The sequence below is a fragment of the Diabrotica virgifera genome, chromosome 8 (assembly GCF_917563875.1).
Source record: "Diabrotica virgifera virgifera chromosome 8, PGI_DIABVI_V3a".
Lineage (NCBI taxonomy): Eukaryota > Metazoa > Arthropoda > Insecta > Coleoptera > Chrysomelidae > Diabrotica > Diabrotica virgifera.
The window spans coordinates 89,721,709-89,736,346 of record NC_065450.1 but is presented as its reverse complement, the minus strand read 5'-3'; the positions used below and the strand labels follow the sequence as shown (position 1 = coordinate 89,736,346).

The window sequence follows — 14,638 nt, the reverse complement described above, 5'->3', positions numbered from 1 at the left end:
AAGTCAACGAGCAAGTGAGAATCTGCAAGAATTTGAAGCAGATGTGGCTCGTGTGGTGCGGTTGGCTTATCCGGAGGTGCCAGACAGCGTTTTAGAAGAAATTGCGGTAGATACCTTTGTCAATGGGCTGAAAGATAGTGAACTACAGAAAGCTTTACGACTAGCAAGACCGAAAGTTTTAGATGAAGCACTTGCTATTGCATTGGAACACGAAACGGCTAGTCAAACTTCACGAAGCCATAGAGTAAGAACCATTGAAGAAAGTGACGAACACAACGATGAACGTCTGGAGGAAATGATACGGAGAGTATTGAGTAATCAGATGCCAAAGAGACGCGAGCCTAGATGTTGGAATTGCGGAGACGTAGGTCACATTCGACGTAATTGTAAGAAGATCGTACAGCCGTCGGAAAACTAGAGCGGGTCGACACCAAGGGGCAACTGCCGACCTCGAGAACTAGAGCCCCCATAGTAACTGTCAACCTTACGTCCTCCGGTGGAATCCACAACTTATACATCGAAGGTCGTATCAATAATAGATGTAGATCATTTTTGGTGGATACAGGTGCAACGAGAACTATCGCACGTCCAGATGTAGTACGAGACCATAATAAATTATCACCTGCAACAGTAAAGCTTAGAACAGCAACTGGTGAGCTAATTAATACATATGGCGAGGCTAATATGTCAGTATCCATTGGCCAGACCACAGTTGAACATCAAGTATTAATTTCCGAGATCTCCGACGAGTTCATATTGGGGATGGACGTACTACGAAAAGTGGGGGCAATATTGGATGTTCAAAATGGAGTTCTCAGGATCAACGGTGAAGAGTTGCCCTTTCACGACGACAAAGAAGATGTCATCCGCTTACTAACTACATGCGACGTAACCATACCCGGTAATAGTGAGAAAATTCTGATGACCATGCTTGATGGACACTGCCGAGAGGGAAGTTTAAGGATGGTCGAAGATGTAGAAAATGTCGAGTTCCTAACGGCGAAAACTTTGGTAAAAGTTCGAGATGTCATCCCTGTAAGAGTTATGAATTTAAGGGAAACTGCTATTAAGTTAAGTAGAGGAGCTTTGATCGGACAGTGTGTTCCCGTGGCTTCAATTTGCTCTATGAATACCAATGAGAAATCATCAAAGTCAAAGTATCCAAAAGACCTTGTCGAGATGATCATTGAAAGATGCCAAGACCTTGACTATGAACGAACGGAAAAAGTAAGGTCTATGCTGATAGAGTATCAAGATGTTTTTGCTATTGATAAGAAGGATAAGGGCAAAACAAGCATAGTAACGCATAAAATAAATACCGGAGACGCTCAGCCAATCAGACAACGGCCTAGACGACTTCCATTTGCGAAAAGAGATGAGGCCGAAGAGATTATCAAGGATATGGACAAACAAGGAGTAATTGAACCATCGAACAGTCCATGGACATCACCAGTAGTTCTGGTAAAGAAGAAAGATGGTTCAACGCGTTTTTGTATCGACTACCGCCAGCTCAATGCGGTAACAAAAAAAGATAGTTATCCTTTGCCCAGAATAGACGATACATTAGATACTCTCTCCGGTTCTCGTTGGTTTTCCACACTCGATTTAAAAAGTGGATATTGGCAAGTAGACATGGAGCCAGCCGATCGGGAGAAAACCGCATTTTCGATAGGATCAGGGCTTTGGCAGTTCACGGCTATGCCGTTTGGTTTATGTAATGCCCCTGCCACATTTGAAAGATTAATGGAGGCCGTTTTAAGAGGTCTAACATGGAAAACATGCCTGGTTTACTTGGATGATGTAATTGTGGTTGGAAGGTCCTTTGATGAACATGCCAAGAATCTAATAGACGTCTTTCAACGATTGAGGGCAGCGAACTTGAAGTTAAGTCCGAAGAAATGTCACATGTTTCGACGAGAAGTTAAGTACTTAGGACATATTGTATCGAGTAATGGTGTAACAGCTGATCCTGAAAAGATTGATGCAATTAAAGATTGGCCAGTACCAAAAGATAAACATGAAATTAGAAGTTTCCTTGGCCTATGTACATATTACCGACGATTTGTCAAAGGATTTGCCAATATCTCCAAGCCCCTAACAAAGTTGACGGAGGAGGGCAAAGAATATACATGGAGTGAAGAGTGCCAAAAAGCTTTCGAACAACTACAAATGGCTCTGATCAGTGCACCGATATTAAGCTACCCGGGACAGGCAGGAAAATTTGTTTTGGATACCGATGCTAGCAACAGTGCTATAGGAGCTGTTCTCTCCCAAATCCAGGACGGACAGGAAAAAGTCATCGCTTATTTCAGCAAAGTCCTGTCGAAACCGGAAAGAAACTATTGCGTTACCAGAAGAGAACTGCTGGGTGTAGTGAAGGCTTGCGAACATTTCCATAAATACTTGTATGGCAGAAAGTTCCTTCTTCGCACCGATCACGCTGCTCTAAAATGGCTCATACAATTCCGTAATCCAGAGGGCCAGATGGCAAGATGGTTAGAACGATTACAAGAATATGATTACGAGATAGAACACAGGGCCGGAAGAGTTCACTCAAATGCTGATGCCCTTTCGAGACGACCATGCAGTGCGAATTGTAATCACTGTGCCAAATTAGAGGAACGATTTTGCCCCGTGAGACGAACCACCGTAATTAATGAGCAATGGCAGCCCCAACAGTTACAAGACGCCCAAGAAGATGATCCATGTATAAAAAGAGTATTGGATTGGATGCGGCAAGATGAGAGACCTAGTTGGCAGAACATTAGTGCATGTAGTCCAGAAGTCAAGGCCTACTGGAGCCAATGGAATTGCCTGGTACTAAAAGATGATCTTCTGTACAGAACCTTTGAGAACGATGATGGTACAGAATCTAAGCTTCAGTTAATTGTACCTAAAAGTAAAGTGTCAGAAGTATTGCGTCAGTTGCATGACGGTACATCAGGTGGACACTTTGGTATTACGAAGACTCTGCAAAAGGTTCGAGAACGGTTCTATTGGGTGAACTGTAAAGATGATGTAAGAAGATGGTGCCGAAAATGTGAACTGTGTGCATCCGGTAATGGTCCGGTTGGTAAAAAGAGAGCACCCATGAGACAGTACAATGTTGGAAGTCCTATGGAAAGAGTAGCTATCGACATTGCAGGTCCATTTCCAGAAACCGATGCTGGAAATAAATACATCCTGGTAGCCATGGATTATTTTACAAAATGGACTGAGGCCTATGCATTACCAAATCAAGAAGCTGCTACCGTTGCAGAGGTACTTGTTAAAGAATTCTTTAGCCGATTTGGTGTTCCCTTGGAGATCCACTCCGACCAAGGGCGAAACTTTGAGTCAGCTCTTTTCCAAAACGTTTGTAAATTGATTGGTGCCAATAAGACCAGAACAACACCCCTGCATCCTCAATCAGATGGGATGGTCGAGAGGATGAACCGAACGATGGGTAAACACTTGTCCAAAGTTGTATCTGAACATCAGCGAGATTGGGACCAACACATTCATTTATTCCTGATGGCCTACCGCTCGGCCGTAAATGAAACTACAGGTCAAACACCAACCTGCCTGATGTTGGGTCGTGAAGTTCGGTTGCCCTGCGACCTAGAGTTTGGCTGCGGACCTTCCGAGGAACATGTTGCAGGCGAAGACTACGTTGACCGCCTGAAATTACGAATGAACAACATTCATGAACTTGCCCGACAACACATCCAGATAGCCAGTGACAGAATGAAAGATCAATATAATTCTCGATGCAAGAATGAAAGCTTCGAAGTAGGTGATCTTGTCTGGCTTTATAATCCGCAACGTCGTCGAGGCTTATGTCCTAAACTGCAAAGACAATGGGAAGGTCCATATGAAGTTAAGAAGAAAATAAATGACGTAATATATAGAATTAAGAAGTTGCCAAACGGTAAACCAAAAGTTATTCACATAAATCGTCTTGCACCATATGCTGGCTCAAATGAAACAGAAGAAGCACGAGTCCTCCAACAGGAGATGAAAGATGTCGCACAGCCAAGTTTTAATCAATTTATGTCAAATTACGCAGCGAGAAAGAGTGCTAGATTCGGCGTGACCACAGAAGTTCAGCAAGATCTGTTTGGTGTTCCAGAAAACGTCTCTCTGGCCCACTGTGTTGCCCAAGACCTCGAGATGACTTAAGGAATATCGTCCGTATTCAATAGAAAGTTCGGCCGCCTGGACGAGTTAAGAAATCAGCAGCCTAAAATTGGAAGAGTACTGCGATTGGAAGATGGTCCTCGATCTTTGCTGTATATGGTGACCAGAAAGTCTTATACGGACACGCCAAGCTACGAGAACATATGGCGTGCTCTAACTAATTTGAAGAAAATCGTGTGTAATTATGACATCAAAAATTTGGCTTTACCAAAAATAGGCCATGCAGTAGAAAATCTGGATTGGAAGATTGTGAGAAGCATGCTTGAAGTGGTCTTCAGAGGAACTGGTGTACAAATCACTGTGTGTTGCATGAACCCGAAGATGTCGTACCCTTCAAAGACAGTAGACTGTTATTTCTTCTTGAAGGGTGTATGCAGAGCTGGAGAGTCGTGTAGATTCCGCCATCCTGGGCCTTCATTTAGAGTTGCTGATCGAGACGCTCAGATCTTAAGAGGGGAGCAGTGTAGCGGAAGAGAAATCTTGGCCGATCCCCGTATAACAGTAAACACCTCGAGAATGACGTAATCGGATGTGCTAGGCCTCGCCGGAGAATTCTGGAAGGTACGTCACGTAGGCGGAACAAGCCGATAGCTCGAGATGGGAGTCGATTGTTCCAGAATAACAACTGGGTATAAATACGGGCATATTTTGTAAATAAGTTTAGTGTATAAGATAAATTCGTCTGTAACTTATATAAATAAAGTCGTATATAAATTACGAACCGCTAGTTTTATTGTAATTAGAAGTAATTACACTAATCACGCTACATTATTCTGCCATAATAAATCCCATCTTACATAACAAACAAATCAACACAACCCATATTCCGAGATTTAAAGCTTCAAATAATTCTGCCACATTATTCTACCCTTCGAACAAAAAATTTCTCTAACACCCCTGTATAAGTTAAGTCAATATTCTACCTCTTACTCAAGGGCTTACAAGAATCTACAGGTCGAGCAAGTCTTGTAAATTTCACGATTGCGAGCCACGTTTCACGCAACCGTGTTTGCGTACTTGTGTTTCGAGTTGCGTGGTCGTGCGGAGTTATATTTACCAATTCGCGCAATCGTACTTGAGACGCTGTGTCGGGTGAGGTGTTTAAAAATTTGTGTAACTTGATTGCTTGATTCTGTGGTGTGAAGGTGGTTAAACTTTTGTTTTATTTTTTTTTGTTTTGTTTGTTTTTGTTGTTGCGAATATATCGCAGAAAGTTTTTAGATGAAGTAATTGTATGATGAAGATAACACAGAAAATACAAGAAGGCAGCATACTTTGCAAAACAATTGTTACAATTTGAAATCAACAATTTGTTAAGTTGTTGTCTTGCAGGTAAAAAAAGTGACTTTTTAAAAAAATTATATCTTGGAAACTAAAAATTATTTTTTATTTATAATTGAAACATGTAAAAGTATAGTACTCTCAAAAAAATTTCAGCCAAAAATATTCATTTTTGTATGTAGAGTTGACTGCAATTTTTCCACAACAGCCCTTTTTTGCAGTGAGCAGCATAACAAGTCCAGTCTCATCTGAAATCAAAGTTTCTTGTAGTTTATACCTCTGGCTAGTGAATGAACAAAGGATTTTTTATTAGATGAGGTCATTTTTGTTTTATAAAAAAAAACTACTTTAAAAATGAGAAAAATTGGGGTCAAAAATGTGTTTAAACTTATGTAAAATCTTCAAATTTAATTTTTTTTAATTCCTTCGTTCATATTCTAGCCAGAGGTATAAACTACAAGAAACTTTTTGATTTCAGATGAGACTAGTTATGCTGCCAACGCAAAAAAACTTAAACTCTACAAAAATGAATATTTTTGGCTGAAACTTTTTTTGAGACTACCTTAAGTACTATACTTTTACATGTTCCAATTATAAATAAAAATAAATTTTAGTTTTCGAGATATAATTTTTTTAAAAAGTCACTTTTTTTACCCACAAGACCTATGTAACCCCTTAAAAAATGTTTGGAAGAATATGTTTGATGGCCAAGATGCATACATATATTTAGAAGGAAAGTTCCTGATTTCTGTAGTATAATACATAATACCGAAGAGGAAGTAGCCCTAAGCGCCGGACTCCACTTGCGATTTGTAGTTGTGAAGATTGAACACATTCTTTCAAATAGAAGTCAATCCATGATTATTTAGTCACAAATGGATTGACTTGTATTTGAAACAATGTGTTCAATCTTCCTGATTACAAATCGCAAGTGGAGTGCGGCGGTAATAACACCAAAATATTCCATATAGGTCAATAGAAGGTACACAGACATTGAAAAATTCCTGGAATATCCCCGAAAACATGTTCCCTGAACATCCCAGGAAAATCCTGTGTCAGCATTTTAAACATTACCTGAATGTCTTATTGGAACATTCCATGAATGTCCACGAATGTTCTCTGGACATTCAAAATATATTTTGTAGACATTCCCTGGATATACCAGAAATACAGTGATGAGCGCTCTAATAACCGGCAAAATAGCACAAAAGATGTATTAAGTAGTGAGATAAAAAGACATGAAACTAGTTGAGCTGGGAAATTTAGCGATATTAACTTATACATTTAGATTGTATTGATTGTGTACCACCTTCAGACGTATCAGACGAGTTTGGAAACTACCACTGTCACAGTGACAGTTTTAGTTGACATACTCCTCCGATATGTGTAAAGGTGGGATCAATATAACGTAAATTTAAAGGTTAATTTCGCTAAATTCCCCAGCTCGACTAGTTTCATTTCTTTTTATCTCACAACTAAATATGTTGCCCATATTTTGCCGGTTATTAGGGCACTTATCACTGTACATCCTTGCTGATGTGACAATACCTCCTATCTGTTTTTTCATGAGTTTTGTATGAGAGATGGAAAAACATGTTTTAAGGTCACCTCCTGTGTTCATATGTAAGTTTTGACTTGTTTTTAGTTCATAGATAGTTTAATTTACTACAAAACAAGTCAAAAAATATCATATGAAAACAGGAGGTGACCCTAAGACAAGTTTTTAGTCTCTCTTACAAAACTCATGAAAAAACAGATAGGATGTATTATTACATCACTGACGATATGTGGCCATACCAAATAATACATCCTTGATAAATATAAACATTTTTATTGAACAAATCTTTTCATACATTTTTTTAATGCAATTTACTGATATTCCTAAATATTTCAAAAAAATGTGTCACATTTGCTTTGTAAACCTTTCTTTTGCCTTTCGTAGCCACATATTCCGTTTCCTTCCTGGTTTTTTGTAGACCACTTCTCTCAGCTGATTCTAAAAAAAATGAAATAAATGGTAATTTTTCTATCCTTTACAATTAACAATCAGAAGAAATATTATTTACAGATAATGATATGCATAATAATAATAGGTTTGTTCTAGCATCAGTTTGAAACCATCAGCGAATAGTGGACCAGCGCGAGTAGAGGGGATCGCACTGGTGACTGTATTATGTTCTTTTACTGACCAACTGTTTGCTGATGGTTTTTGACTAGTTTGACTGTTTGCTAGAACAAACCTAATAATAATAAATATTTTGTATTTTGACAATGACATCTGATGTGGAAGTCAAAACATTAATAAAATTATTTTTTCAAGTTAACTTTCACATGCGCGTCTTAAAATTGTACTTTTAATACTTATATCATAAATAACTATTAAAACTATCTTAAGAGGAAACAGTATCGATCAACAGGTAGCGAAAATGTGTTCCAAGATTGTGGCTGTAATTTTGAATATTTTTCAAGATATTTGGCACACATATTCGTAATATAATAAAGAATGGCGGTACAGAGCCCAATTTGAAAAATATATTATTATGTGGAAATTACTCTGTAATTAAATACAATATAAAAAAAACGAGCTTGTACCGCCATTAAGAAGAACAAAAAAATACACTTTCTTCAAATACAACTTTTTTATCTGATTTTGTGTTATTTTGGAACTACTAAAATTTTTTATTTCATTAGTAGTTCCAAAATTACACAAAATCTAGGCATCGGATAAAAAAGTTTATTTGAAGAAAGTGTATTTTTTTGTTCTTCTTAATGGCGGTACAGGCTCGTTTTTTAAATATTGTATAATTACAGAGTAATTTCCACATATTAATATATTTTTCAAATTGGGCTCTGTACCGCCATTCTTTATTATTTTACGAATACGTGTGCCAAATGCCTCGAAAAAATATTCAAAATTACAGTGACAATCTTGGAACACGTTTTGGCTACCTGTTTATCGCTACTGTATTACCTTAAAACATTGCAATTTGCTAAACCAGTATATTTTACTCTACTACTACTCTACTAGCTACCTCATTTTCCACTGTTTCTAAAGACTTGTTTACATGGGTAGAGTTTTGAGGAGAGTAGAGTAGTGGTAGTACTCTACCAAAAATGGCTTGATACCATTCACGTGAGGAGAGTACAAGTATAGTACTGATGCTAGTATAGTGAAACTGATTTTTGTATTTTTATACACTCTGATTATAAGTGCACCTTAAATTCTTAATTTTTTGCTTAAGCTTGTTTACTCCAAAGCCGCCTTTGCCATTCTTTCGACGATTTCATCCTCCGCAGCTTGCTGCAAAGTTTTATTTCTGTAGTATACACTACCTAAATTCCATAAACACTGGTATTCGCCGTATTATAGCTCTACAAGTTTTAAAGTTTCATCTTCGGTGAACTTCATTTTCACTATTTACACAAAACACAATTCCAGCCAGAATGACAGCGCCCCCATGTACTCTCCTACCTACTCTATTCTGCCATAATTGAGCGTGTTCCATGGGTAGAGTGTGCAGCCGAGTAGACATTTTGGCAGTAGTGGTGGTCATAGAGTAGTTACTTTGCCATAGGTTGCTAGTCACTCTACTTTAACTCCAACTATACACTCTACCAGCTATTCTACTGTGCTGAGCATTTTTACAGGTAGAGTTACTCTACTCTATCAAGTACTTGCATCATTACTCTACTTACCCGTGTAAACAAGTCTTAAATCTACTGAATGAAAATCTACTTAATCTTAATCTACTCTTAATGAAAAATGTCTAAAATCATTTACCCACCTAGTATTATTGTAGAATTTAAGACAGTCCAGTGCCTTATAAATAATTTCAATAGGAATATTTTTCCCTTTAATTCTCCTTTGATACCACTCCATTTTAGATTTTGGGGAACTTATTTCATTGTGTTTATAGACCATATTTATTGAAGGAACCCAATCTGGAGATTGTTATTATCTATTAAGTCGGCTGGTTTTCCTATAAGATTAAAATGTTAACATCTTCAAAAATCGTTACTGTTGTAATTGTAACTTACCAGATATAAAATGATTACAGCAGACAGGACAGGAAAATTTTCATTTCGCTAGTAAAACCTGTACATTGTATTGCATTTAACCATTGTTGTCTCTCAGATACCTTATTTAGTTCAGTTTAAAAGTGAACTTTATCTTGACTTTATCACATTTCACACTTCAAAACACAACACCAATGAAGCATATTATCTTTCTAAATTAATACTTCCAGAGAAAATGTTAAATTAATCTTTGTACAACACAAAATTACAAAGAAATACAACTAAAATTATCTAAAACTCATTAAGAACAGATAGAATAAGATTTATCTTTTACACCCAGTAGCCATATTGATTTAATTTTGAAAACGATTATATTTAAATTTGGTAAATATAACTCCGTACGACCACGCAACTTGAAACACAAGTACGCAAACACGGTTGCGTGAAGCGTGGCTCGCAATCGTGAAATTTACGAGACTTGCTCGACCTGTAGATTCTTGTCAAGGGCTTGAGCCAAAAATCTTACAAACATGCGTGTCGTCGGCTAGTGGGTGGATTTGGCATAGGGAAAAATAACATCTCATTTGCCGCTAATTCGTCTAACGGTGATCAACTACAAATGAAGGCTTCAGTGAGATTCAAATCACCGAATTAAATAACTAGCCAATGAACATTAATACATGGTGTATTTTTCCGCAGTGTATCGTTAAGTTGTTGTTATAGAATGAGTAGTATCTGTAGAATCTTTGTTTTAACATCTTAAACATACTACAAATTGCTTTGTAAGTATTATATCACTTTTGTTAAGGTTATTTATACTTATAGACTTCATCCTTTATTTGTAGTGAACTGATGAAGCTTTTGAAATTGTAAAGCGAAACGTTTTCAATATATCAATGAAGTAGTTGACTTCTTTATTTAATTGCCAACTAAATTGACCGATTCAACCTCTGAATTCACTAGCTGAATACCTTTAAAATTAAACATATTTATGTATAATTGGTTGCCTATAGTTGAGTGACATTTTAAGTTTAATACATATTAAATTGTGTCTGCCTTGACACCAAAGTTGCTGAAATTAGAAAACAAATTAATTTTTTTTATTTTCAACAAAATAATAATATATTTAAAAAGTTCTATATAAGAAATGAGGTTTAAATATGTCTTTATACTGCAATGATAATTAATAGGGTTCTAAAACAGTAGACTTGTGGCATGTTTGAGTTAAATGTTATGTTTATATGAAATTACCCACAGTTATAGGTTGTAATGACAAATACAGTCGAACCCGCTTATTAGAGTACCGCTTATAGGAATATCCCGGTTTAAGGAATAGAATTTTGAGATCCCGGAACATTTCCATTTACTCCTTAATAAATTTAACCGTTTATAGTGATACGTTTTAGTAAAAGAATCCCGCTTTATCTAATAATCCTAAGTTACCAACAACTTTTTAGGTACAATTTCCCACGAATTTTTATGTTTTCTGGTTTTATAGGACCTGTCGATAATATTTTATTACTTACTTTATTATGGGTACCAATTCTACCTTCCGCCAAACATTTACCCATCGTAAAGTAGGTACCTAATTTTTCAATTGTGTAAACATTCTTATTGCTCACTCACCGCCACGTCGTTGTCTGTCTAGATTTTTAACAGTTGGAAGTCATAAATAACCCCTTGTAATATAATAACCGCTGAAATTTTCTGGAGGGTAAAACCAATGTCAATTTTTTATTTATTATAATTTTAGAGCAACAAGTGACTAATATCGTTGATTGAGGTATTGGACCCATATTAATATTTCAATCAACGCTAATATCTTATGTAACAAAACAAATAGTCTCAGATTACCGATTATTTTTCCAGAAAAAAAGTAAGTCTGTTGGATATATGTTAATAAGAAAATATATATGTATACGTATATCTACATATTGCATACATTTCATATTTATTTGTGTAGGTATGCATGCACAGATAATGTAGTTTGGTGTTTTAATAAAATAAGTAATAGTTACACTATTAGGTACTGTATTATTGACATAAAAAGAAATAGAAGCATATACATAATATATGTACATAACGTATGTATGTACATGTAAATACATACTATGTACATGTACATACAGTATGTACCTCTACAAAGTGTGTTGTACTATTACGACGTATATTCGGTACATATATTTCTGCTAGCCACCACTGATCGGTTATTAGAATATCCCGGTTATAGGAATATTTTTGCTTGGCACGAAGGCTATTCTAATAAGCGGGTTCGACTGTATACAATTTTTACCTAAAATGTTTAATGTTTCGATTTCCACTCCGAAAAATCGTTGTCAAAAGATATCAACAAGGTGCGTTCATACATTCAACCCATAGACATAATGAATAATAGACAATAAAGCATCCTGAGTAAAATAGTGTAAGGCGCGAGCGGTCGATAGGTGGTATATGTATCTCTTTTTACCGTGCAATTAGTTGCGTATGACAGACGAAAGTAGCTAGACCACTCAAGTGATAGACAGATAATCTGACAGACAAAGATAGCTTATACCCTACCTAGTCTATTTTATTATGTCTATAGTTCAACCACAACCGCCAAATTGTTGGTATTGTTGAGGTTGCGTCTCACTGTCACACAAGGTTGGCAAAAAAACCATATGTAAAGGGCTTATCAGAAAAATTAAAAATGATAGAAATAAGTACAAAATAACAACAAAACTTAAAACATCCAACACTCTCAGATCCATCCTGTCCAAAACCAAACTACAAAACGTAACAAATGCATAACGATGCGTAACTGCATCTACAAGATACCCTGTGAATGCAAACTGCAAGACCACTAAGCGCCAAGCGCTTTTAAACGATTCTCATTTGTTTCTAGCTTCCGTCATTGTCGTATATTAATATTATACACAGATTATACATACAGTACGTAAATCGTTCAGCGGTTCAGCTGGACATAGGAAATATAAATTGAGAGAATTGTGGCAACTGCGCTAACTTGTGTTAGTTGAGGCACAGAATAAATAACCACAGTTGAAGCTTCTGTTCGAGTATGAGTTTTTGGTGCAATAGAGCTGTTAGAACGAATAGAATGAGTGAGTTTTGAAGCAAGGCTGTCCATAAATAAATCAAAAACAAAGTTTATGATTAACGAGTTAATAATTTTACTTCAATTTTTAAAATATTTTTTTTAAAACTAATTTCCAAACTGAACAGTTTTCCCATTCCCTTACGCCAAAAATATTTAGCTTATACATTGTCATATTTTGACGTTTATTTGTGTCATTCGAAATGAGTTTTCAATGTTGAGGTTAATGTCCCTTAATGCTATGCTTTTTCAAGGCTTTTTCTCATGAGGGTCTTTCAGTGCGTCACAGATTTTCGATTTCTTTCTAACGCATTAAATTGTATGTGACAGAAAAAAACGCACGTCGGTGATTACATTTCGTCGGTGACATTTATAACATTTATTCTAGTTGTCAATAGATGGCGCTATAATCGAAAAAAATTATTTACTAATTATATAATATATCTACGAATATAATCTGTACAATTTATAAGACTATACAAATCAAAGAAAATACCATTTTATTAATGCAATAAACACAATTGATTGGTTTTTATGCCGAATTGTAAATAAAATGTGACAACTGTCAGATTTAACTAAAATGGAATAGATGTCATAAATGTGTATTATCACGGATTTACCTTTTTTTCTATCATTTGTGACGCACTGAAAAATGCTCACGAGAAGAAGCATAACAACCATATTGTCATCGAGAGAGCTCAGTTGCCACAATTGTCTCAATTTAATACAATGTATGTATCTAAATATATACAATGTATGTTCCCTATGTCCAGCTGAACGATTTACGTACCTACTCTATATGGCCAATGACTTGGCAATACTTAAAAAAGAAGTAAACTAAAACATACCATGAATAAAGCACAGAGAAACGTGAAGCACATATCACTATCATACACTACACATTGCATAACACAATACATAAAATTAACTTACCAAAAAACTCTTTATTACGAACACTTCAAACAGAGAATCACATAACACAGAATTATAGGGCTTTTCATTCACAGTCATTTGTTTCGAGCTTCTGTCATGTGTCACATAATATTAATATATCTACGTCATACGTTATTGGTATTTAGCAATGATACAAACCAAAGACGTATGTCGCAGATATATTAATATTATGTGACACCTGGCAGAAGCTCGAAACAAATGACAATCGATGAAAAGCCCTATTGCAAAAATAAACAAAATAATCAGAATTTGATGTATCACAGACCATAAAAACATCTACCCTCATACTATTAGAGTCATAGCTGGCTGTTGCCTACAACCATCATAGACAAAGTACAATGTTTTATTGACAGGATTGTGACCCCTGGCGAAGCGTCCATGTAACCATTGTTACCATTGGTAACAGTTAAAATTTGCAAATAAATATTTTATGACTACTATGAAATAATTCCATTTATATTTTTTAAAAATAGAAATATTTGTTAATATTATCTACCTAATTCAGTAAAATAGCCAACTAGACGCACGAAAATATCAGCGAGTTTATGTAAAATCGGTTGCACGTTATTATAATACTCCCTTACCGTGCGCCGCGCCGTTACCACTTCTGTGAGTGGCAACGATGGTAGGATCTTTGTATCGGTCAGGACTGGTTCGTCTCTGAAAATTTTGCAGGCACGGTGGCTTTGAAGCCGCTGTGGATTAGTATTCGTGTTACCAAATTTTAATTTGGTGACGCTAGGTAAGGGCCGGTAGGTACTTTATGTCCCGGTTGCCTAATCGGGACATAGTAATAGTCTATCGGGACAGAAAATACCGACCGTAAGAATATCAGACTTAATAAATGCAATTTTAATTATTATTGTTATTATAGGTAATAATTATAATTCCATTTATGAAGTCTGTTATTCTTAGGGTCGGTATTTTCTCGATTAAACTCCGGTTAGTTAACCGTACCGGCCCTTTGGATTCGATTATTGCATAATATGCATTATTAATTATTAGTTTATAACTTGTAACTGAACTTGCTTACTATACAGATAACATATATATATATATATATATATATATATATATATATATATATATATATATATATATATATATATATAT

At 35.9% G+C, this 14,638-nt stretch overlaps 1 protein-coding gene and 1 long non-coding RNA gene across 3 annotated transcripts in view; one reads left to right on the top strand and one right to left on the bottom strand.

Annotated features, from left to right (window-relative positions):
- Positions 1–7,275: 7,275 nt before the first annotated feature.
- LOC126890805 (uncharacterized) lies at positions 7,276–9,974 on the bottom strand. Its single transcript, XR_007700469.1, has 3 exons — positions 9,499–9,974; positions 9,246–9,440; positions 7,276–7,456 (listed from the first exon to the last, which is right to left on the bottom strand). It is a non-coding gene; the product is annotated as an uncharacterized LOC126890805 (long non-coding RNA).
- Positions 9,975–10,077: 103 nt separating this feature from the next.
- Positions 10,078–14,638, top strand: part of LOC126890800 ((Lyso)-N-acylphosphatidylethanolamine lipase-like) — a 169,438-nt gene continuing 164,877 nt past the window's right edge. Inside the window, exon 1 of one of the 2 annotated variants that reach the window (XM_050659990.1) lies at positions 10,078–10,182. In XM_050659990.1, the coding sequence (XP_050515947.1) occupies positions 10,158–10,182 (25 nt within the window). In that variant the 5' untranslated portion in view covers positions 10,078–10,157. Of the gene's footprint in view, positions 10,260–14,638 lie in introns of both variants that reach the window. The other variant, XM_050659991.1, reaches the window with a different exon arrangement.